Genomic DNA, 25679 nt, shown 5'->3' on the forward strand with positions numbered 1-25679 from the left:
CCCCGACCAGGGTCGGAACCACCCAAACTTCTGAACCAAGCAGACGGCATCCGATTATGCTTGGTGAAACAGCAAAAATCTTGGCTTCCTGATTCATTTTTACGAAGAGCCCTTGAGAATGGATAAAGTCCCAGCAGAAGTATGGGATAAATAATACCTCCCCAAAAGTAAACAACTGCAGTCTACTGAATAAATCCAAGCCCATTTGGTCCTTTCATGGCCGTTATTACCTTTGAAAAATGGTTCTCGTACTCGCATTTACACATGAGGCATGCTGGATTAGGCTCCACGAAGACTCATTCGCGGATGACCTTGCATCAAGCCTGCCAGCAGCGCGGAAGGGTCGGTGTGATGCCAAGGGACACCAACAAGAAAATCTGCTCAGTAATTGCACAGTTAAGCAACGCGTTAGATTGTTTGTAACATGCTATACTAATCCAGGAACTACAGAAATCTGAGATAGGAAATTGTGGTCATTAATACGGAGAGCTGGTTGCTGTAGTAAATCAGGCGATTCCACACAGCGATGTAGACCCGACGCAACCCCAAATCACAGCCTCATGTTACGCTAGCACAAGTTAAAGTATTCAACATTCTTTGGGCGCTTTCAAACAGCACAAGATGTCTGTTTGAATGCTAAACGTGTCATTGACTTGATTCGTGCGAAAGGTGGTACCCGTGTATCAAAGACTTAAAGAGCTATGCAGTGGTCGGAGAAACAAATTTTGAGGGGAAATCAGAGAAAGCACGCGAGCAAAAAAGCCATAATTTTCACCTCACACCCGCTTACGAGGCATTGTGGATGAGGATCGGTTCTCGTTTTCATTGTGACAGAACAGGAGGGTTGCTAAGAAATTCATCTTAGCCTTACTCAACTTATTCACCTTATTACCCGTAACCCAGGTTACACACGAGAAGTTACAAGTACAAGCCCAAATTGCAGCAACAGAGCAGAATAACTTGTGTCTATAGCATTTAGAGATATAACGGTGAACCGGAACAATCTCATGAGCAAGTGGTTCAGGAAAGCATTGTGGAAGCAACAAAATGCCTGCTTGTAATATACAACGCTCACTACTAGAGATATGCCAAATCAAGGAGCCGAAGAAGTTTAGCCATTCCACGGGACAAATCCCATGCAAGAATCATGGGTGGAGATTCAGCGGCAATATGTGCAACATATTCTGCTATAGCGTTCCTGGAAAATCTTGCTCCTTCGCCTATAATTTTTCTTTATTTCGCGTTAACAAACAAATGACTCACATATACAAGCATTATAATCACTCATAAGCATGCTTAAATTTTCCTAACGTCTGGAGCCAGAAGGATTTGCTCACACTTACAAGGCTGATGGACAAGGTTATCCACGAAAGACCACCAAGCAAACTCCTACCACCTGTATCTCCAGGGACTAGATAAGGCAATAACTTTGGCACCCGGTATGATAACCAATCCAGCTGTATCCTTGCAAATGGCAATAACTCCATTAAAGCGATAGCCATTGAGACATTGACCGCCTCGGCTGAGATATACCTCCCGGTCTATAGAGTTCTTCGGGGCTTTTTACTCAACCCACCTTGTCTGAATACCCAACAATCCAAACGAGCAACAGTTGGGCCACTAACTCATTGAAAAGACGCCAAAACCACCCTACATCCCAAATGCGAGTCAAAGGGGTATTAAACGTGGTTTTCAAAGCGTCCACTAGCGCACCTCATGGAGCTTCATTGAGATTTTCATTATGTAATCTCCTTGCCAGCGACATACTTGAATACTTGATGTTTATGTCCAGGAATCCCGCATGTCTCTTAGAGATTTTAAAAAAGGGTTCTAATTTGATGCACCCGAATGCTCAGTATCTTCTCTATGATAAAATCACCAAGGCAATCACTCAAGAATGAGGCCTGTTGCCATCCAAATGTGCCAACCTTAGACAACTATCAGCGTCAATAAGCGGGCAAGGAGGACCAGCAACTAAATATATTTTCTTGCAAACGCCTGTAGCAACATTCTGTTATCTGTATAAGATCCTTTCATGCCAGCTCTTTTGATACAACATATCCGTGCAACTTACAAGTTGAGAAAAACGGCGATGCATTTCTAGAGATCATACAGCTGGGAAATTTTATGAGAGAATTCGCTTGAGGACCTTAAACCATTCTTATTCACACATATCAGGCTCATATAAGATTGACCTGCTCCCTAGGCACCACAGATAAGATAAACATTACTGAAAAACCAATTACAGCTCACTTAAAGAACAGAACGATCCTTAGCGAATATACACTCATCTGCAAACTAATTTGGTTCTTTCAAGAGACTCACCTGGAACCCAGCTGAATCTCCTGTTTATGATGTTCTCAGGCAACTGAATGTGCCGCACCAGGCCGCCTCATGTTTCAGTCGCTACGATATTTGAAATATCGCGATACACGTATATTTGTAATGTACTACTCATAAGGTTGCGTTTTATCAGGCAAAACGCGCACGTTTAGTAAAACACATTCATAGCTCTCCATTTGTGTTTCTGTCGTGAAATGAATTATGAACTTTTTTCTGGATCGCTTCTTTAGATTTGGAGTAAATTGAGCAGTGAGTGAACACTGCAAATTCAGCGGAGGTGCGCTAAGTGCATTTGTCATAGAACCCAGACTATTTACAATGTGCATTTATTAGCTTCATTGCACAATAAACGCAAACTACTTGGCTTTCGTGATAGGTCAACAAAAATGTAAAACGATGAACAATAGTAGTCCGGGTACGAGCAGCAACTCTTAGGACACTTCAAAGCTCCAGAGTGTTTAGGAACAACTTTGACTGCCAGTAAAGGAGGTTAAGTGTCGACAACTCTAGACTGACTGGAATAAATTTGAGAATCATAATACTGATATCATCTCAAGTATGAATATCAGATATATGTCACTGAGGATTTCACGATTCAGAGATCTACGCAGGAAAAATTGATTCACCTGTGTTGTGACCCTGTAACTCAGAGTAGTGGTTTGACACGTGATTGGACACCTACCACTTTTTAATTGATCTGAAGAAATCAGGTGCAGTGCTGAACTTGGGCAAAGCTAACAGAGACCGACTGTCTTCCACCCTCACCAATATGGAACTGGAACGGTTGGTTGGAGCACTGCAGTACAGGAACCCACCCCTTAAATTTGGATGGGTTGCTATACTACTACACTACTACTAATATACTAATACAATTATACTATCAACCACTGGACGGTTTAAGGAGGATTTTTATTTTTATTTATTTTCAGCGTCTTCCCCAGATTATTGCGCAAGGCTTTTCCTGACGACGTTGAGTCCCAGAGTTTTGTCAACATTTCCACTGTCCAAACAATCATTCAGGCCTAAACTCAAGCAAATTGCAGATATAGAAAGATAATATTGGTAGCCCAGGTTGTAATCATAACCGACGATTTGCTTGCTAAGCTAAATAATTTGGTCGAGTGGTCATGAGTACTTGTATTGTCGGTACAGTCAGGCAGAAATCTACCTATCTGGTGTTGATATACGTAACTAGACCTCGTTAAACGAATCGCACACTAACTTTCCCTAGTTTAGAGCCATTGTATGTACATTGAGGTTTTGTATAAAACTGAAACATTCGGGATTTATTTATTAAGAGCAATCTAATTAACACGAGGAAATCAGGGGTATGGGTACTTTAATCTGTGCCTAATACAAGGAGGCAACCATTTCGATTTTAAAAAATGATGTACTAGTCTACTAGAAAGATACCACTCTTAGTTGTAAGTTAAGATACAATCCATGCACTTGGGATTTATAAAAAAGTGCAATGCATAAACTGCTCATGAAGATGATGAAGCGAGAGTTAGCTTACTTAGCATGCGAGATCTCTTGGATATGATAAAGAAACCGACATATTAACTGGTTATCTTGATATCAGGAGCAAGCCAAGATCTTCTGTGTTGTTTTTTGTGAAGGAACGTAGAGTTCAACAAAGAATCCAGAAAACGCGGAAGATTAACTAATATATACTGGAACTGACTTTCGTCACTGACTTAGAGTACGTCAGAAAGTATAACAAAACAATCTATCCAGGTTTCCGCCGAAGGCCCTCACACAGGACTGGCATCCTTGCATTTTTTTAAGTATCCGCCGTAAAAAAATTTCACTTTATGCAGGTTACTTTAGGAAACAGCTATGTAACATTTGGGTTGCCTTTCTATGAGACTTTTCAACTGCGAGAGAGCTTTGCACTGTATCCGTCACAACTGGAGTTAAATTGAGAAACAGCTCGTTCACATTCTTAAAGGTGCTCAAACCGGCTGATGGAGTGTGATGTATCTTGATATAACCAAGTAAAATGCTATCCATTATCTGCGTTTGGGGTCTCTGCAAGTAGGTACCCATAAAACTGATACATCTTGATCCAGAATTTCGTAAGCTTGATTTTGTCGGTCAGAGTCTCAGTATAATGACAGCTAAATTACAGCTAATGTTCAGAGTAGATAAAATGAGCCTATCAAAACCTCATGTCTGCTAATTGATGTGCGGGATGCTTGGATGCCACACGTAGAACTGGCGACTGTGTACTATGCAACAACATATAACACTTTAGCCCCTGTCACTTGATTAGTATTTGAGGAATCTAAGTATAGGGAGGCCTGTGCTGCACCATTCAAACTTTTTATGCTTCATTATCAACCAAAGCACTTCTTTGGACCAGATAAAAACGGGTTCAGACGAGTTCTAGTGCCCACAAACCCACATGGACGTAGCTGACTGCACGGCATGAAACCCAGCATACAAAACACGAACCGCAGAAGAATTAGTTCAGCATATAACCTTGTATTAGAGATCCCGTCTAGCAGATAAGTTAGAGCGTAAAATATGTTATGCCTAAGAGGTAATAAAATCAATTGAAAAGATGGCTCAAGTTTAAGCAAACCAAGTAGTAGATTTGATTGTGTGACCGCTATTGATGTGAACAACGCGCAAACCACGAGCAATTGTGTAATAAAATTAGTGGCGAAGTGTACAGAGACCTTAAAATACTGAATGGCCCGTCAATAGCTGACAGCGTGATCTTATCTATCAGAATGGCCTCCGCAAGACGCCTGCCAGAGCCCAGATGTAAAGTGGGTTGATTCGACGCAAACAAACATCGCACAACTTTTAATCTGACGGAGCTAAACTGCTTGATTTTCTTTCATACACTATCTGTGCAATAAGGAAAGCATGTCTTTAAAAAAACTGTCGGAGAAAACGTGATGATACGCTATTTGTTTTTATACAGACGAGTGCGGAGCTTTAATGGCCTCAGGAACAAGCACAAGACTCACCGTTCGAAAATACCACGCTTGTATATTTTAAGTTGTATCTTGACCAGCAGTATCCTTTTTGTGCTACACACAAACTGCTCTCTCTGAAGCGCCTTGAAAGAATAACCAACCAGGATGACAAAGATGTCAAAGATATTGACTTGGCGACTTTTGATGTCCTTTCTGGATTCAATGCTCTGGGACACATGTTTTTGTTTTTCACAAATATGGTTGAAGATGACATTGATAGTTTGACCAATAAACCCATTGGACAAACAAAGCTTCAAGTTGAGGCTGGTAGAGACCTGCCTCTTGAATTCATTGGTAAGTGCATGCATGGCTACACCAATTTATAGTATCAACCGTAGGAGTCACTCGGTAGAAGGAACAAAGTATATGCATAATGTGAACTGGCTAAGTTAGAAGAATTCAGTCAAGGACAAATACAATAAGGCACTCCGAGTAAACTGTTTATTCGCTACAGAAGTAGAACAAATTGGTACACAGATCGGTATATTCAGTCAACTAATACACAGATAGTATCATGCAGTTGTAGTGGTTAACGGCCCTATGGAGTCTCTAGTGAAGAGAGCAAATTACTAATGTAAGCCAGATACAAAGTCTCAAGGAGAAAAATACAAGTGAATCATGACTCACAGTTCAAAATGGGAGATTCCGTAGTTCCGTATTCCGTTAAACCACCACACCAAGAATAGTTCTATCTTCCTGGTATTCCAGATCTCCGGTGATTGTAACATTAATCCACAAGTGCGAATATACTAGTCCAGTGTTTGTAGCTAAAATGTTTGTTCACGTTTAGTGTTAGCAGCGGTCAAATATAGCCAACCGGCGGTCACAACAACAGTCACTTAGCAAAAGTCTCAAAGTCACGTTGGAGCCAACAAGCGGGCGGTAGCGGCTGTATTTTAGTAAAACAAACATTTGTACAGCGATGTGACTGATAATGATGAGAAAAAATATGATACTGAGCATGAAAAAGAGCAGTTTACAAGTGCTACACAGCTTAATGACTGTACATGGTCAATCATATATAATGTACATTACGCAACTACATTTTTATCATTGGACCCGTCCGCATTTACCTATTTCTTGGTTTCAACATGGGGTGATTCAAACAGCAAGTTATGTTTTATACGGTTTTGAAAATACGGAGCATAAAATATCAAAAAGGAGACATGAACGCTCTGTACATCACTTTCAGAAAGATTGACCACCACTTCCGCAGACGGTAAGGTGCCACATACAGGAAACTTAAGTAGAAGGATAACGGAACATTTCAAAGAAATTATGCTTCCGATTTTGGAAATGTTTTCACCTATAAAGGTTACCAGCTGGATATGGAAAACAATTCAAAAGCGTACAAGGTTAAACAGCTTCATAGGTTTACCGCTAAGACATCAAGCGATAATCACACTGATATCCACTAATCGTTCAGTTGCAACACCTTTTCGAGTTCTTTGCTGCTACGCCACCCAAAGGAAGCACGATGGCTGAAGTGCTGCCACACTGCCCAGGCACAGAGACAGAGCCAGTGTTTTGTAAGTAAGCTTGTGCCCTAATCACTGGACTATCACCAGCAACATCAAAAGATGATATCGTTTTTGCCGTACATGGTAGGTTTTTCAGTAACCTTTTCTTTTATATCAGCGCGCATTGATTACCAAAGCACGATATGTAAACCAACATTCCCAATAAGATGCTTTTATCAAAACCAACACATAGTACAAAGCTCTACAGTGTAGAACCAACAGAGGATCTCTTTCACTCGATCTTATAAGAACCTAACCTTTAAGGGAACTGCTGCCCTTGTACCACATTTTTCTGGAGTGGAAGTTCGTAAACAAACAACATACCGGACCCCGGCATAACCTTCTAGTGGATTTTGTTTGCTTATGTGACGTTTTCTTGGCAACAATAGCGCACGTGCCCCTTAAATTGAAGGTATAAGAAATATCTGAATCTTTACAGGAAGCCACTGCACTCTATGGATCATAGTGACTACACGATTTGTTCTTAAGTCCTCGGGTAAGTATATGCGACTAATACTATAAACCGGCAGATGGAAGATGAACTGAGAAAACCAAATCCGAAGCATTCGCTTGGAATTTTGTGAAACGCACTACAAGACAGACACCTGAGATTATTAATTCCTTCCACGAAATACTGTGTGATGTTATAGAAATTCAGTATTAGGGCCACCAATAACAGGGAACAGCTGTACAACTTAGATTACACCTCACAGTAACTTCACTGTGAACATTTTGTGGGTTGGGTCGATGCGGATCTCCGGGTTGTTCATTATTAGGAGTATTGCTGTGGCTGAAATGATCCAGAAACGTTCACGACGAATGTCTTGGGTGCTTCTAAATATATGTATGGTAGCTGATCTACTGTGGTCACTTAGTATCTTGTACTGTTAACTCATTAATCTCCCGGAGAAAAAGCATACTATGAGTAGAGTGGAAGCAAAGTTGATCCATCAGGATAGTATAAGGTTCCATGCACTTCTTTAGACAGCTTATGCTTTAAGCCCTCAGGGTAGCCCTAGATGGACGGAGTATTGCAAGTTTATGGAGGGCCAGCAAACTTCAACAGCCCAAAGAAGGGATAAACTGTGAGAAACTAAGTGGTAGCAAAGTTCATCAAGTGATTGTTCCATGACAGAAGTAAACAGAAATAAAGACCAGGGGTTGACGAGTGAGGATAAATACAGGGCGTTGCGTTTACACACCAACTTTAGTTAGTTGAAGACACCGGCCCACTTCTAGCATGAAACTAAAACCAATAATGTAGTGACATTTGGGTTAGGCATTTCATACAATACGTGCTATCGTTCATCTAAGAGTCTGGGTAGTGTTATGTAAGGTGATTTGGTAGGTTCTTTATTGCGACCTTTCGCTGCTTAACCTAGTATGCATGTTTTTACAAAAGTACATCCAACTTTCAGATGATTAGCAAGTATTCTCTTTGTTATCTGTAAGCCAATTTTGGGGATAACAAAATTGCTAAACAGAAAGTTTGTATATGGTTTTGTATTTCTGGATGCTGTGTTTTCCAAAATTTTAGCATTACACTAGCAGACTGTGAGTAGTCTTTGACCAACTTTTCCGAAAACACTGGATTTCAAGGATCCCCTGTTTAAAAGCAGATTCTCTCTCCTATTCCGTAAGAAAAAATAATGCTTTTGAAAGGCTCAAAATGGACGAAGAATGGAATTCGATCGGAGAACATTTGAGACTGCCATCACAGGTGGGTAAATTTTAACTCTGTTAACAAAGAAGTATAAAGTACATTAACATGAGAGGATGTCCATGATGTGTTAGGGCACATTAACCAACCAAAGGTCGTTTTCACGGGACACTTTCGAAAAGAATGACTTCATGTATTCACTTGGGTTTCTATTGCAACTGTGAATATGTAGCCTAATTTCCCAAAAGCTCAGCCGCACAGGCGCCTTCATTCTTACTGAAGTAAACCAGGTAGGTTTTAAAATGAAACACCTTTGTTTTACTTCCGACTGGGCGCCTGCCACCAGTGTGCGCAGCTGGCTTTTCAGCTGTTAACTAATTCAAACGATCACCTGGCTCCTGGGGAATGGTCAGAATGATTGTCTGATTAGTTATATACACAGAATGCCTCTGAGGATACGATATCCCTAATTGTGCGCAACCTAAAACGCATTGGCCAGATATTACTTATTGCGACCAGGCTTGTCTCCAGTTCCAGCATGAATGATGTCATCACTATCGAATTAAAAAATTTTCTATTGTATTTATTGGACCGGTTACAACTATTACAATTTTAAGGTCCGATATTACAGGAGATCTAGTAATTTTCTATGTGAGGTGCAAATGGACGCGATGCACGACGTTTGCCTTGAAACAAGTTATTCCTTGAACTAATTTTCAACAAAACGCGTAAAAGTCTGGATCAGAAATTCAATATAAGCTAGAAATGACTAAGCACTTATCGTTACGTAATTCTGATGATTCTAAGGCTAAGTTAATACGGTCCAACGAATTGGAAAGCGCATCACGTTATGCATAAAAACCATAAAAGTGTACATGATCTCGATATTCGTTAAGCATTAAAAACAGACAGTATGTGGACCGGTATGTACATAAAAGTAAACTAAATGGCTTGGCTACATTGCATTAATTCCAGTTTCATCGTAATTTGATTGTCAAATAGGTTCACCAAAGGCATACCAACGGTGCAGTTACGGAGGTCGTACTTCTACATTCTCTGGAGTTAGGGTCTTGCTGTGCGCTTCGTCTATTCTCTCTTCCCACGGCGTGACCAGTAAATACTTAATTCGAAAACATTTAGACTCAGATTAAAAGCGTTGCATATCATATGTGAAAACAGCGGGCAAGGTCAGGCAACCGCGTATGCTGGTAATGTTGATGACGTCATGAATGTGTGAATGCAGGCAATAGAGCTCTTGTTTGGGTTGAGCAATTGTTTGGGTTGCTGGATGTAGATAGCAGCAAAATATCCCAGCCTAAAATATGGAGTTCGCCCGTGAATCGTGTGTGGTTGTGGACGAGGTCAATCAAACGTGCTTCAATCAATGTTGCAAAGAAAAGGATGACTGGGCGCCAGAAGACTTTTCTGCAGGTCACTCCGTTTTTTATTAGTTGGATAATGCGCCTCAGTTGAGACAGCAGGGTGTTCTGGATTTCTAAGTTCGCAGTGTGAGTGAACAATCCAAAATACGAGAATGTTTTGTTTCGGACTGAGATTATATTTTCTGTATCAAATACAAGCTGACCAAGTAAAGTATCTTCAAGGGTCAATTAAAAACATTCATTTGGGTGAGAAGGTTCACCCAGACATCTCTCCTCAGACAATTATGATTAATTCCTAACCTCATTACTTGGATATTTATTTAAACCCAAAGTTTTTTGGTAGGGTGCACATTATGGTGTTGTGTATAAAATCGCTTCTAACAGCGGTGATTGGTGTGCAATGAAACTAGGGTCGATGAAGACAAACGCTTTTTCAAAAGGTGGCCCGAGTATTTCTAATCCGGATGAACAACTTGACGAAACCATTCACACAGCAACTCATAGTGGAAGTCCGTCAGCTAATTTCACAGCACTAGATTATGCTCAATCTTGGGTTGTGCAAGCGGATGGTTTCCGTTCCTGTTTATCAATAAGCAGTTACGTAGTAAGGAGGAATTTCATCCTGAGTGACCACTCGTCAAGATGTACTGACCAAACTCAAGCAGTTTTTGGAGATGTTGGCAATCACAGGTCGGAACGATGAGCAGTTAGTCAGTAAAGATGTTTACAGAATAAATATTCCCTGAGGAGCTTCCACGACGAATTATTATAGGGACGATTTTTTTTGAGAGATTTCACTCGTTTTAGCACGCACAATAAAATTGGCCATGGGTCTGGTTGCCCTTTGCGATCACTTGACTGCGTATACTCTGATTAATAGCGTCCAAAGCATTTCGAATATAAGGTCTTCATTTAATTTCCCATTTAAGAGTCATAACATGAGTGCTCAAAATATTTCTGAATTTGAGACACACAAGCATGAGACCGACAGGAAGGCGCATGAATTTGACAGTCAAATCAGCAGAAGGTCCTAATTTTAAGTTGCCAGGTGTAGGGCAGTATTTGTCGAAATCTGTTCAATTTGGATTCAAGTAGACCAAGTAGACTTGAAAGGAACTAGAGGACGGTGCTTACCTGATGAGCCCTGTGCAGAACCGGTCGGGGACATTCGAAGCGTTTTCCGCAACCCTATGAGTAGTGTGTTGTCTTTAGAAGAAGGATCTGCTGTATCTAATACTGGTGTCTTGGTTTTTTGCTGGTATGGTGTGAAAAAAAGAAAAGCGTCATAGCAGTCGAAGTCACGAAGGATGTTCCCTTAAGATCTGGAATTGTGTGTAGAATTTCCATGTGTGATCGATAAATATCGTCGGGTTGTATCAAGTTGGGATATTACGGTCAATGCATAAACCAGAACACCGAAAACATTGATTCTCGCTTCTCTGTGAAGATCGAGGTAACAAACCCTTCACACTTTGATCCACAAGATTATTGCTTTTCTCCCACATGCATGTTTGCTAAATTGTCATGAAATCTAATGCGAATCTTAACTCACTCTAGAGCATGTGACCAAGTAGCCGTTTTTGGATACAAAACGATGCTGAATTTTTCATGCTATGAAGAGACGAAACGTTAGCGAAGCTTATGAATAAACGCCATTTTCAGTGACGAATATCGACGTATATTGAAGTAATAAGGATGAAATTATAGTAAACAGCTGCTTTGAAGGAAGTGTTGTCAATTTAAAAACTCTGGTTTGAACAAGTGCCAAGACACAGTGGCCTGGATGGAGTCTGTTACACTGCTGGAGATTCAAGCAGCTGATTAGTAACTTTAGATTGAGTTTAAACTTATCCACAGAAAAATGTTGCAGGTGTTGAATGAACTATTTCAGATTAGTTAGAGCGGGATGAATCTAAGCATAGTGGGCCTTTGCGACGGAAGTACAAAGTGATCAGTAACTGTTTTTAGTTTCTGCTACAGCCGCATGTTTTTATTACAAATGTTACGTGACGCATAATTTGAGCCGTGATGTAATTGGAACGAGAAAAGCTAATGTGATCATTACAGTTTCAGAAAATATGTATTTGGCCGACATTCTTTCAGTAAATGTTTACTCCAGTAGTTGTGCATTTTAATGTTATTATAAAATCAGTTCCAGGATATACTGTTTCAGAGCACACTACAATTACAACAGTAAAGAAACTATATAAAAGTCTGTTGCGTTCGTTTCCTTAGGTCCTGGTCAAAACTTATACCAGGACAGGAGACTTGCACGGGGTATCTACTATCTAGTTTCATCGTGCAAAGCCACCACTTTAGACACCAAACTTTGTAAGCAATTGGAGCATTTTTCAACCCTACTGTGGTGCGTTAGTAGTCTACATTTGATGGACGGGGATCTGAATCTATCGCAAAATGTTTGTTTCTTGAGTTGTGGAGTTACACGAGCGATCACCAATGTATCCAACTTTGTGACGGAAAGCAGTAGCAACTGTGATTCCCATTTTGTGCATATGCACAGAAATTGAAAGGCAGTTCTCTGAACCACCTTTTCTAATTACACTCTCGAGGACTCACCAGTGATGTCCGTAGAAGGTGACCTGTATCTGAAAACGTAAGCCAAGCAAGGCAGCGGGTTCAACAGTGCTAACGGCCAACTTTTGTGAGCCGTTCCTTCTGGAACAGTAAGCTAGCAATGTCGATTTTTCATCACAGAAAAAAAATGTCAACTTAAAACTGTCTCTCAACAAGAACCTCCTTAGTTTCAACCCCGGGTTCCTTTCATTTGTTTTCAGTATGATATCTATGACCGAATCGAAAATAAGCGGCTGACTTCAGTTTGTACGAAAGGTGACGACCAGCTGGTACAATCAACGTAAGTTTATCTGTTCTTCTGCTGGCGACAGGTGTCAGTTCTGTTACAGCAAACAATATTCTTTTTGCAGTCAAATACGCCGAATGTGCTAGGATGTTTTGTTGCGCGGCTGCTTGGATAAAAGATCGTTAGATGTTTACCTCCAGAACGCAAGTGAATACCATAACATCGGATGAAAGTCAGACCATGTGTTAGGATATTTTCTTAAAGGAATAGAGATAAAAAATGCGGTCACCGAGCATTTGGGGAGAGAAGTTCGGGGCCAAGTATGAAAGCAACTCTTAAGGTGGTCTCCCCAAACATGATGAATCTTTTCTTCCCAGCATCCCCAATACTGCCGAGAATGTAATTCGTGGCATGCCACATGTAACCAACAACAGAAAAACCCAGCATCATATCATATTCCGACGAGATAGAGTGACTCATTTGTCACAGAGATGACAGGTGACCTACTATCTTGTACTGCGAACGAATACCATCCTCGCTGTACAAAGAAACCATTGTCACCTCATGAAACACACTCATTGATTGGGACGGTTAATGCCTTTGATTGTGTGCAACGGTATTCGGTTTCGGTTGGCGATTAAGGTAAACAAAAACGCAACGGAAAGCAAAAAAGTGTAGTTGGCACATGAATTTGGAATTCCAGACGAATCTACTGCTGATGGGGCATTCTTGCGTTTGATAATGTTTATGTGCTGTGCACAGTTATGTAACTTTCATGAAAAATTGGTAGTTATCCTGCAGAAGACTTTTAAATCTATTTTGTCGTTGCTGTTTAGGCTTACAGCAACAATGAACAATTTTCGGTTCTAGAAAGGAAAGACAATAGTGAATTGATTTTAAAACACAGGCGACTTGACGGATAAAGTCGCTGTGCAGCACTCATTTAACTAATCTGTTTTAGCGAATCAGGATACTGAAGACACGCCGGGAATGAGCGAATATTTCTGTACATCCCATCAGTGTTGTGTGATATCAAATGGGAGAATCATTCAAATATTCAGAGGACATTACGCGTACGGCATGGGTTAATTTAGTGCGGATAATCAAAATGCTCGAAATATGTCACGTGATTAGGTGGTGTTGATAGACAGTCACAATTTCCGTTTTAACCAGAAGGTTTGTGCAGCCGAGGGGTCGGTAGAACCTATCCGTAATTAAGACAAGCAAAGGGTAATCCATTTCTGTCACAGACTGAGATCGGCTCTAAATTGAGCTTGAAGTTAACTGGAAGCGATTACTACTTCGGTCGCAAGTTGATTTTCTGTACGTTACAACTGACTTAAAGGGTGAAACACAGAAAAGTACGTTCGGGACATTTAATTACAGCACACAGGTCATAAAACCAACTTTGCCTTTTACTGGTCCTGATTATCTACCGTTCTTCAGCCTCCGGTTCTGGACAATTCCACCAGCCCACCCGAAAAATCTTTCGTCCCAGTTTTTGCCGCACTGTGTGAAACGAATTAATTAGGATTAGCACGTGCGTCCGGTGTTGAGGTCAACTGTATTTGACTGAATCTCTCTGGGCATACATACATTTGAATATGGTAATGCATGTGTGCTGCCGTCTCGTGGTTTGTTTACGGTAGTCCGGAAGAATGGGCCATATCGTATTCACATTTGTTTGAGGCAAACCGTTAGGCCCAAGGCATGGTTTCGTTTTGTCGAAACGATGATGTGTGAAGTTTGCAATGTATGATGTGAGCCCACACAGTCGTTCACGGCGAAAAAAGCTCCCCATTCCGTAGGTCGAAATGTGCCGGTGGGACAAGCAGCTTCGTTGATCTTTGTATCCTTTCATACATGCCTGACTGACTTGAAGTGTCTGGTAAGCATGTTTCCCAATATGTTTATTTCAAATAACAGCATATGGCGCTTATGTGTGAGCAAATGGTCACTGCTTGATGGCATGTATTTCCATGGGTTCACCCGCCTGCCCTAATCCTAAACCACGCTAGGCCAGCAACGATAAACGTAAGGGAAATGGCTGTTTTCGCCTGAGTGGAGCTGGAACAGGTTTCATGGGACGACCAGAGGGCCAGTGGAATTCAGATCTCGTCTAACTAATGAAGAACTTCCAAACATAAGCAAGTCTGGGAGTAAAGTTCGATTACGTGCGCATTATCAAATTGCCGTGGTTTATGAGCGCTACTCACACAGTGATTCCCATGCTTCCGCTTCAAGTTTGGCTCGCTTCTGTTATCGCTCACTGATGAGGTTGGCTGACGTACTTTATATCCACAAATGACTTCAGATCAACAGTTGGCGGCTGGAAGTTAAGTGGTAAGTTACGGGTTATCTGGACATCTTCAAAACGTTTGGCGGAAAACAAACACTCGAACAAGGCTGTCGCATGACAGTTTAGATTTGAAAAGAAACTAAACGCAACAGAATTGAGTTGGAAGACATGTTTTAAATATTGCTAGGAAGTAACTTGAGTGTTTTGGGACATTTTAACAAACAAGCGATTAAGCGATTGCCCATAAGGATAAAAATACTAAATTGATGTTTTCTTCTTCGTTTACTAAATTTGCGGCTTTCTGCATACATCTGAGAGGAAAACCCATTATTTCTGGTGTAGATACATAGTTCCGTGTATGCGAGTTTTCTCGTTTATCTAAACATACCACAATCACATTTATAAGCCGATGAACACTTCTTCCTAAAGAGGAAGTAACTTGAGTGTTTTGGGACATTTTAACAAACAAGCGATTAAGCGATTGCCCATAAGGATAAAAATACTAAATTGATGTTTTCTTCTTCGTTTACTAAATTTGCGGCTTTCTGCATACATCTGAGAGGAAAACCCATTATTTCTGGTGTAGATACATAGTTCCGTGTATGCGAGTTTTCTCGTTTATCTAAACATACCACAATCACATTTATAAGCCGATGAACACTTCCTTCCTAAAGGTCAGCAATGTAATGAGTAGCGGCTGTTTTGCAGTATCTTTCGTCAACCAAACACTTGTCTTTATCCTTGTCTTTTTTCTTCCCGGGTTCCATCTTCTGTGACTTACACAGTGACGTACATACAGACAACACAATCGCTATGACCTACCTAAAGGAATGACTGCGCATCGACTGCTTTCATCCACTTGCGGGTAACCCAGTAAGCGAGCCGTAAAGGCTAATATGGAAAATGTGCAGCTGTCTCCGCGCGTGAACCCGAGACAAAAACTTGCACGTTCACTCCACTTGTAAAAGAGCACAGACACGTACACACATGTGAATATCTTCGTTGGTGGTAAACGGCAATGACTGGTTACAATGCCAAGTACCGCCGTTGAAACATGTGTGACAAAGTGGATCGTCTTAAAGCTTGGTTAGTCATTCGTACCCATATTTCGCCTGCCACATCAGAAATTCGGAAGGCTGACTTAAGTCTCCAAGTTTACCCACCGAAACGACGAGTGAGCTGATGTTGGGTAATAGGGTATAGCACGGAGCAACACAGTATTCCTTAGGGAGCTGTCCTCATAACCCTGTAGGACTGCACTTAATGGCTTGTTTTAGCGCCTCTAATTGTTGAGAAGCACAGAACCTCAAGCCAACGTGAAACTTGAAACTGATCTTAAATGTTAAGTGTGCTTTATTGAGAGGCCTTACTGCATACTTTGAGCAGTGAACTTCTACACTTTACTTTAAAATTACTGACAGACTGTTGGGGAGATGGGAACCCAGACCGTAATTTCATATTACGTTGTGTTGTACAACTTTGATGAACTTCAAAATGATGACGATAATAGAACATCCTTCGTCTTTTGTGCAACAATATCTTACCAGGCTACAAACAGACCAGACCAAACCGGAAGGCATGTACTTTGTAACGAGGCACGTTGCGGGACTTCGTCATAAAGGAACATTTTGCTGAAGTCCTTTTATGTGCTGAAGAGTGATCCTGTTTTTAAATAAATTGCTCAAAAAGAAAATTACGCACGCTAATTAAACCGCAGTGTTCAATACACTCATACAGCTTGCAAAAATTAACTTCCTATTTAAGGTAGTCGGATACTTCTGAAATGTGATCTCTATTCTCCGGAGTAAAAGTTTGCACTCTACCGGGTTTGGTACATTTACATACTGCACATCCATGAGCAGGCCACCTCAAAGAACCGATAAAAACTGGGTCCTTCTGGATGGTTCATAACTGCTGAAACAATTTTTTGCAACCAACAGTGGTCTCCACTGAGCGGTTGCCTTTCAGTAGAAATCACTGTTCAAGGAGGGCAGATGGTTATACATATTACCATTCGGCAAATATATAACATTTGAAATGGGAATTGACGTCAAAGTTAAGTCTCCATGTCTAGTCTGAGGTAACAGCCGTTGGTGCTCCTTGTACTGTAAAGTCCGGATAACATACACTGAACCCAATCAAACCGGCATATACCAGATTATAGCTCACGGGATATAATTCATCAAGCGTTAATTTAAACGTTTCAGGAGTTTCATCCTGGATCCCTACATTACGGGATGTCTTCCTCACTCAAGTCCGAGAACATTAATTTATACCATCATCCCAATGAGCAGAAAGTCATTGAATTGGCCAAGATAACCTTAAGGAGTTTTTTCGCACAAGTGAACGGTCTGGAAACCTTAATGGATACAAAACACGTTTCAGTCCGAAGTTGCCATTGGATATGATACGACAAATCTGAGGTTTCCAAGTTTGATCGGCCTACCTTGCTAAGCAGAAACCTGGAGGAGTAGACTAACTACTGAGACAATGTGAATGTAAAGACAACCGTTCGGGGCTATTAAGCTACTTCTTTTTGGAGTCCTTGTGGAAGACCAAGAAGTCCAAATCGTCTAATATTTTCAATATAAATTTCCCTTCGACACTGTCCATATGGATGTTTGTTCCAGAACAGATAGCATTTCCTTAGACAGCGGCCGTCAATAAATTTCCCTTCGACACTGTCCATATGGATGTTTGTTCCAGAACAGATAGCATTTCCTTAGACAGGCGGCCGTCAGCCATTATTTGGTGTAAAGTACACCCGATGAGGAACAGAAGAGGAACTCCATCCCCGTTGATTTGTCCTTTTCTCGGTGTTGTTCGAACATTCCAGGATATAAAGACCAAAATAACGAGAACTAGTGATTTATACTGAGAGCAGTGTAACCCAGCGTCGCAAAGGCAGTTCGGTCCTACAAGTAAATAATGTTGCCACTATGTTCATCAGTGTCCACTGAAGGACATAGCAGATCTCATAGCAGATCTCCTAATCTGCGGGAATCCACTATTGGGGAAATTGAGATACACATTTTTGACGATCACGCATGGAGCATGGACTAATCGTTTGGCATCACAGAACAACGATTTCGTACAAGCCCACTCCTGAAACCTGACGTTTGTGCACATGTCTTCGTTATAAATGTATTTCTAGCTTTTCACTTGCTGTGGTGATGGAGAAAGAAGCTATGTGTTCAATCGATAAATATACGTCTACCCACAAAACCAGAACAAAAACACCGTGTTATGCTGCTTTTTTTAAAAATCCGACCGCATAATCAGTTGCTTGATTCAGATTGCATTTATGTGACCGGTGATTGCACGACCAAGGGATTTCCTGCCAACAAACATCGCTAAGACCACCTTCTGAAAGCGCAATCACTTTAATTTGCAACGCTAGACCATTGATATGCAAATTAACCAATTAACGACCGGGTTCTTCTGTAACTGCAGCATGCACTGATCACTCTAGTCATCCTGTCTACCTTGTTCCACTTTACTAGTCAGGATTGATCAGACCAATACTAGCGGACTCCATTCTGATGTGAATTAAGCTTCCTCGTGAGCTAGTGAAATCAGTTTGCAAAAGAGGGTTCACGTTATTTTGCCTTCAACAAGCCGATGAATAACTTTACCCGCATCTGTTCGTTCCAAGTTTCAACAGGCGACTGGCGGCAGTCATAGCTGTTTCCATAGATCTGAAGCTATCCAGTAGGTGTATCATGCATTCTGCATAATAGCTACCTTGGTATATCTGTTTTGTCATTGCTTGAGGATCAAATCCAAAGGCTGTTTACCACAGCTTCCCCATCTTGGTTCACGATATATAACAGTACAGCTGAAATTCTGAGCACAGATAGGTTGTCAAGCTGAGTACTGATCACTGATTTGCCAGTCAATATGAGAAGTTACCGGATAAGCTTCAAACGTGGACATGACTTTTGCAGTGTTGGACCCTCTTAAGTGATCACAGAGGCTGCCTAAGTGATGTCCTTCTAGTTCAATGCGACATGTTTTTCAAGGTCACACAGGTTTTGCCTTATTTCCACATGTGTGCGACAGATCAATGAACTCGGACAGCACTATGTTTCGCTACTATCCTCCGGAACGTTTCACCCCGTCCACACCCCCATCATCACACGGTAACCATAAACCATCTGTTTCATCATCACACGGTAACCATAAACCATCTGTTCCGAACACCGCTTCGGAACGTGTTACGCCTGTGTGGGATGGGGAGCATAAATATGACACTGTTTCGAGGACGCGTGAGTCACCGGTGATGATAGACTGTTCGTCGCCACAAATACGTTTGCTGTGGAGGCATGACCGAAAGCACAGCGCTGAATCCTCTATAGCCTCAAGTTCTCCATTGTCTTCAGACATACCTGGTCCGGTTCACATTCGCCAGCGCAGTGTCCCGGCAGCCATGCCATCGTTTGGACAGTATCAACTGAACAAAGATATTATTCCGGGTGACTCTGGTTTGGAAAGAAACACATTGTCATCCTCTTCGATTTCCAAGGAGGCTACCGGAACTCTTGGAGATGATACATATAACTTGGTGATCGATATTCATGTACATAGTGGAGAAGTACAATGTGGAAACGAAAGGATGACCAAGAGTTTGATTACACAAACTGAAGCCTCATTGACACCAAGGTATCTCACCTCAGAGATCAAGGGACGTGTGGACAAGACATTCATAGGAGACTGTTTCGATATGACGCCGCGTCGCAACGGATCGACCGCTACGCTCGAAAGACTGAAAAGAAACATGCCACCGCTCAATAATCAAGAAATGAACTACAAAACTGGTTTGAGCCAGGCGAACAAAAAGTGAGCTCAAACTTACAAACATTTGACTGCAATGTGGGTCCTGCATGTAACGTGAAATACCCGCATGTTGGTTTCTCAGTCTTGTTTATTACGCATGCATGTGGTGAATGAAGCACAGTTACAATACGACTCTCCGCAGAACCTGTGTGGTAAAGATGCACGTGACTTGAATAAAAGGAGAAAGCCCAGTTTCGCACAGCTCGGTTGGGATTCCTGCATGGTATGAAAATCGATTGCTACATGAAAGGATGTTGCTTTTCGTGCAATTATCATCCATTTCATTGACATTTCAGGTTTTCAAATCTCTCGGAATCAGTAGTAGAAACGAACGACACCTATTCAGAGGTTTCTAGGACATCGCGTGGAATAAAATGCAGCAATCATGAAGATAGCTGCATTCAGAAACATCGAATCCAGACTCCAATGCCTCAGCGCAAGCCTACAAACGTGGAACAGGCTAGTAGGTTGTCTTTACCACCATTGTTGTTGATGTACTATGACACAACATTATGCAATACAAAATCATGTAATGGAATATAACATACCACAATATAATATAATACAGCACAATATCATAAAGCACAATATAATATAATGCGATATAATATAAAGTAATATGTTCTAGCTGACATCCAACGTGGACTTACCAGTGAGCAATGGCTGAACTACTGGACACTTGCGCATTGAACGAATTTTCCACTGAGCTGGATGCCCTAATATGGATGAGTCTGTGGATTCCATGTCGACCTAAAGGAATAAGATCGAGATGCATACTGCCGGAGAACTACAGGATGACATCAGTGGGCGAAATAATGATGGCTCTAAAATGAGTACCGGTGTTGTCCTTTACGTTTCAGTAAATCACCTCAATTTCCTCACAAAATAACAAAGAAGTGGTGTCACTTGGGGAAGCCAAGGAGGAGACATTGCGGTCTAATGGATAAATGGGTTGCCTAGGTCTTTCGGTGACAGTAATCTGTCTGTATGGAAATGGAGAGTGTTCAGGTCAAATTACCTGTCGGCGTTTCGTGACTGAAAGACTAAGGGAGCATTCATGTCCATTGAGTCAAATTTTTACTCATGTACGTGCATCCAAAGATTGCAAACTTTCATAAATTTAAACCGGTTAGCTGTAATACTCTTTCGGTGCCTGGCTGCCATGCCACCCGAAGGGTGGCTGTCGGCGTTTCGTGACTGAAAGACTAAGGGAGCATTCATGTCCATTGAGTCAAATTTTTACTCATGTACGTGCATCCAAAGATTGCAAACTTTCATAAATTTAAACCGGTTAGCTGTAATACTCTTTCGGTGCCTGGCTGCCATGCCACCCGGAAGGGTGGCACGAGAGCTGGGATAATGTCAGGTGGCTCAAGCCTGGACGAGATGCTTTACGTTCAGGCATTGAGGTTAGTTGCGTTATCCGTGATGAACGCCATTTGTAATATCCAAAATCTTATCCAACTTGCTCGTAATCATTTGATTTTATAATCATTGTTCTTGAGGCAACTTGGAGCCTGCCGGGTAAATTGAGAATTTCTGCATCAGTCTCAAAATTCCGTACGCGTTTCATCTGATTATTTTGTCAACCATTGTGCAGGTTAAGAATATAGCTTTTCGATGGAAAATGGGAAAATAAGGGCTTAATTTTTGACTCAAAGATTAATTTGGCTATCATCACAATCCTCAAACTTTACTTACATGAAAATGGGTCACATACATAATATTCCTGAATGTCCAAGCCGAAATTCGCAGTTGGGAAGGAAAAACTACCGATATGCCCAAGATAAAGGTGGAACCTCGGAGGCTGTTGGCGAAATAAGGCTCAAATCTGGAGGGTTTATAAGTAGCACCTCAGTAAGTTTTCAGAGGAAGAGGAGATACCGTAGTCCTCTAAAGAAAATTAGTCCGCCGGCTAAGTTCTCTAGAAGAACGTATGAAAGCAAAGCCCGAAAGCCCGGCACAGCGGGACTAACGTTGCTCAAATGGCTGCGCGATTTCGCACTGATTATATCTCCTCGTTTGTCGATGAAGCGTTTGCAAGTAAACTGCTAAGCTCGGCAAACGGATCAACAACCATTTGATCAACAACAACTAAAAATACCCCAGTTACAAGTATTTCGACATGTTGTTAATTCCTTGGAGTTGCCCATTGCTATCACTAGGTGTAAACAAACAGGATTCAAAACTAGTTCATTTTAAGGTGTTTCCGGGCAACTTTGAATTTTTTTACTTCTCAGCGGTACTACTTGCGTTCATCAGTAGATACAACAACATGTATCCCACAGTAATTTCTTCTTCTGTACTGTAATGATCACTGTACAGACGGATAGATAAGACAACCTAGTAACACGGAAGGCAGTTGAATCGATTGAAAAACCAGTGGGATAAACTGGTATGAGCAGATAGAACCATTCTGTTACTAGAGAAGGGAAAATTCAATGGTTCATTTCTCTAGCTATGATGGAAGTTCGATTTGTTGATCTGCTTGTCTCGAACACAGATGAATATGCTTCAACTTTTTCAATATTGGAAGTGCAATTCATCAGAAACAATTAAGCTCATGGCCTCCGGTCACGCGGTGAGGCCTAACATTGACAAAAGGTACTACAAACTCTAGGAAGACTCCGCGGAAAGGAAAAGGTCCTGCATACAGCTTGAACGTCCTAACTGAGAGGTCGTCGCACAATAAGCCAGGCGAAATACTTCCGTGGTGTATACTCGAAACCCGACACAATAAGCACTGTTATTTTCCACATCAGATCTTACCTCTGGTGTCTGCCTTCTCTTATATCCCTCACAGAACCGTGGAAGTCTATTCGACCCTGTCGATCAAACTCTGTCAGTACTCAGTACCATACTCCTGAATCGGGTCCTTCTACTAACCATCAGGAAATGGATATACTTCAAGTAGTGCGATTATTGCAATCCCCAGAACCTGAGGTAGTCATTAACGCCTCAGCCTACCTACAACATCTTGTCTATCGAAACCCCAATATGAAGGAACGAACACGGTAAGTCTGGAAAAACTTCGTTACAATAGGCAACAAAACTGATGATAAACTTTCGTTTGATGATCACCTGCCCAGAAAAATATTTACCAACTTCATAGTTTCGGATACAATCTAGCAACACAGTTAACAGTTTACGCGACAAGTTTCGCCTTGAGAGAATAAAGCTCTTCATCTAGATAAGAAGTTTGAGCAGCCTGATGAGATTTGGAATAAATATAGTTTTGCTGCATTTTTTTTGTTCAGTTTTGACATCTTCCCTCGGTAAAGTAGATGAAAATCACCTACCCCTGAACATTCTTTGTATCCTGCAAGTTTTTTTCAATGGCTACCCATTACTGGCTCAAGAATTTGTCCATTCTCAAAATGAAATTAAAATTCAGGGTTTCTTAGTTCAATTCTAGTTTGTCTGTTTACTTGTTGGAGTAGAACTGAGTCTGGATCGTGGTCATACACGTGCTATTCAGACTTCGTTGAAAGGAGCTTCATACTTCAGTGCAGTTGCACTTTAAGCTTAGACCCGCGCTTATGCGACAACCTAACTGTTAATTAAAGTCTGCCTTTACCGTTATACTCAGTTGATACCTACCTACAACAGCCAATGTATATCCTTACCGTATCTATTTCTAATTTCGTATCCGGCTTATGGGAATGTAACTCGTTAAAAAATCCATAGCGTAACTCAGATGTCATCAGGGACAAAGTTACAGTTAATGGCTTCCTAATGGAGCCTCTTTTCAAAGCAACATTAGTAGCTGCCAATACCATACCCACATGGCTACCACCCCAAACGGTATTCTATTCCACTTTTGATATGAATCGTTTCGTTTCTGAAGAGACCTTCTATAATCTACGGTGCGGAGGGATTAGTTTAAGGATTACTACTTTACACACAGGACACTGGGCAATGATTTCGGTACATATACCTAACCAGTCCTGTTTCCAGCAGAAAACATCTGAAACTGCCTGGTGTAAAAAACTGTCGACTTCAGAACTGATATAAGCAAGCCATGCTTAGTTGACCCTCATGGCACCAGCTCCAACGCCTGCAGAGAAGTGAGCAGATGAACTTGTCACTGATCCATTTCTTTTGTTTTAAAGATTATGTTAACCGAATAGACTCGGTGCCGCTGGACATCTGCATGGTTTTAGGTTAGAGAGAGTCAGTGAAATTCATGGTCTGGAAGCGGACCTTACCATCTTCCTCTGCTCAATGAACTTCTCAAGCGGACGAATAGCTTCCGTCAACTAGAAAAGGGAGAAGATCAGCTTGTTAGATATAGATTTAGTTTGGAAACTGGTTTCCATGATGTATTGCGAATTTTTCTTCAGTTAGAAAAATCTCATTATTGATGAGGCTTCCGACCTGTCCTTGGCCTGATACGAGTAGAGACAAATGACCGGAGGTTTGCAAAAGTTTTGACCAGTTCACTGGTAATCTGCTATCAAACGTTTTGTTCCACTGTTGATAAGAAAAGTTAAAACGTCTTTCTTTTGGGGGCACCAATCTGTATGCTTCTGGATGCAGGTCAAATGCTGTCTTAGCCCAAATCCAAGAAGTCGTTGGCCTAGTCCAGTCGACCAGTTTCGGTTAGAATGCGTACAACTGTCTTGTCTAAAAGCTCGTTCTGTTATTCATCAAGTGTTAGAAGAGAGTTGTAGATAAGAGATACGTCTTTTGAAACCCGATGCGTATAAGAATTCCCAAAATACGGGTTTTTGTTAGTCAGTATTAGTCAGTGTTGGGCCATTCCCAATGATCCCGCACGAGAAACAAAGTTCATCGGACTGGGCGTCAATTTCTCGGGCAATTGGGTGTTCGCTGAAAAGAGAATCTTGGGCACACATCGTTGGTTTGTCGAAAATAAAAGACACAAAAAAGCTGCGTTATTGTGGAATCTATACTGAAGAAGCCAAAAATTTTGCAAGCCCAAAAGAGGTATGAACAAAACGGAGTCAACAGAAGATTAGTTCACATCCTCACAAAGGAAACTACTCATAAGGTTGCTGAAAACACTTCGACAGCCCACGACCGGTTTCGCCCTTCTTGGGCTCATCAGGTAGGTGCAGTCCCCTAGTTTTCATCAATCTTATTTTCTACTTGAACTGAAACCGGGTTCTGCGCCTTTCAGCAACCTTGTGGGTAGTTTACTTTCTGAAAATATACTGCGATATCTTGAATATCGTGCCAATGGAAACATGAGGCGGTCTGTGTGCAGCACATTCAGCTGTAGAATATAACAAACGATAGATTCAGTTGAGTTCCTAGTGAAAACAAAAATGATATGCAAACGAGTGTATTTCTGCTTCTTGTTTTGAGGGATGAGGAAACAAGAACATGAACAGCTCAAACAAATCTAGTTAACCAATGATGCTCAGTGCAACAGTGACCTGCTCATTATTGTGTATTAGTTCCCATTCCCTAATGTATGATATGCTAGATTCCGTTCAAGCTTTGGTCATAAGACTGACCACGGGACAAATTTCATTTTATTGACACAGTTATCGGTAGGCTATTTCTCAAGAGAACTACTTTTTATCTGGAATCCTCGTTGTATATCACCTAAAGTAAGACTAATGTCGTCACCTTCTTTGTGTAACAGAGAAAGAAGATTTATGAAGATCAGATCGAGGTAAAATAAGCTGAAAATCCTCAAAACCTGTCCCAAGAAGACGGACTGTCATACTGGTTTTTTGAGAGTCACACGGAAAGTAGGCCTGAAGGGCACGTGGTCCCAGAGTACCAATGAAAACTGTTCAGTTCTATATACTTTTTAACAAGATATCCGCGACCAATCTGTCTTCACGTGTATTCTT

General features: G+C 41.3%; 1 protein-coding gene across 1 annotated transcript in view; it reads left to right on the top strand.

Moving 5' to 3' along the window:
* Positions 1-5305: 5305 nt before the first annotated feature.
* T265_04859 (hypothetical protein) overlaps positions 5306-25679 on the top strand; it is a gene marked incomplete at both ends in the record, with an annotated part of 50390 nt that continues 30016 nt past the window's right edge. Inside the window, 6 exons of the mRNA XM_009169713.1 lie at positions 5306-5658; positions 8453-8573; positions 12691-12770; positions 19078-19854; positions 20148-20314; positions 22655-22865. Coding sequence (XP_009167977.1) covers positions 8523-8573; positions 12691-12770; positions 19078-19854; positions 20148-20314; positions 22655-22865 — 1286 coding nt within the window. The remainder of the gene's footprint in view (positions 5659-8452; positions 8574-12690; positions 12771-19077; positions 19855-20147; positions 20315-22654; positions 22866-25679) is intronic.

Source organism: Opisthorchis viverrini (genome assembly GCF_000715545.1).
Source record: "Opisthorchis viverrini unplaced genomic scaffold opera_v5_84, whole genome shotgun sequence".
NCBI classification, from domain to species: Eukaryota; Metazoa; Platyhelminthes; class Trematoda; order Opisthorchiida; family Opisthorchiidae; genus Opisthorchis; species Opisthorchis viverrini.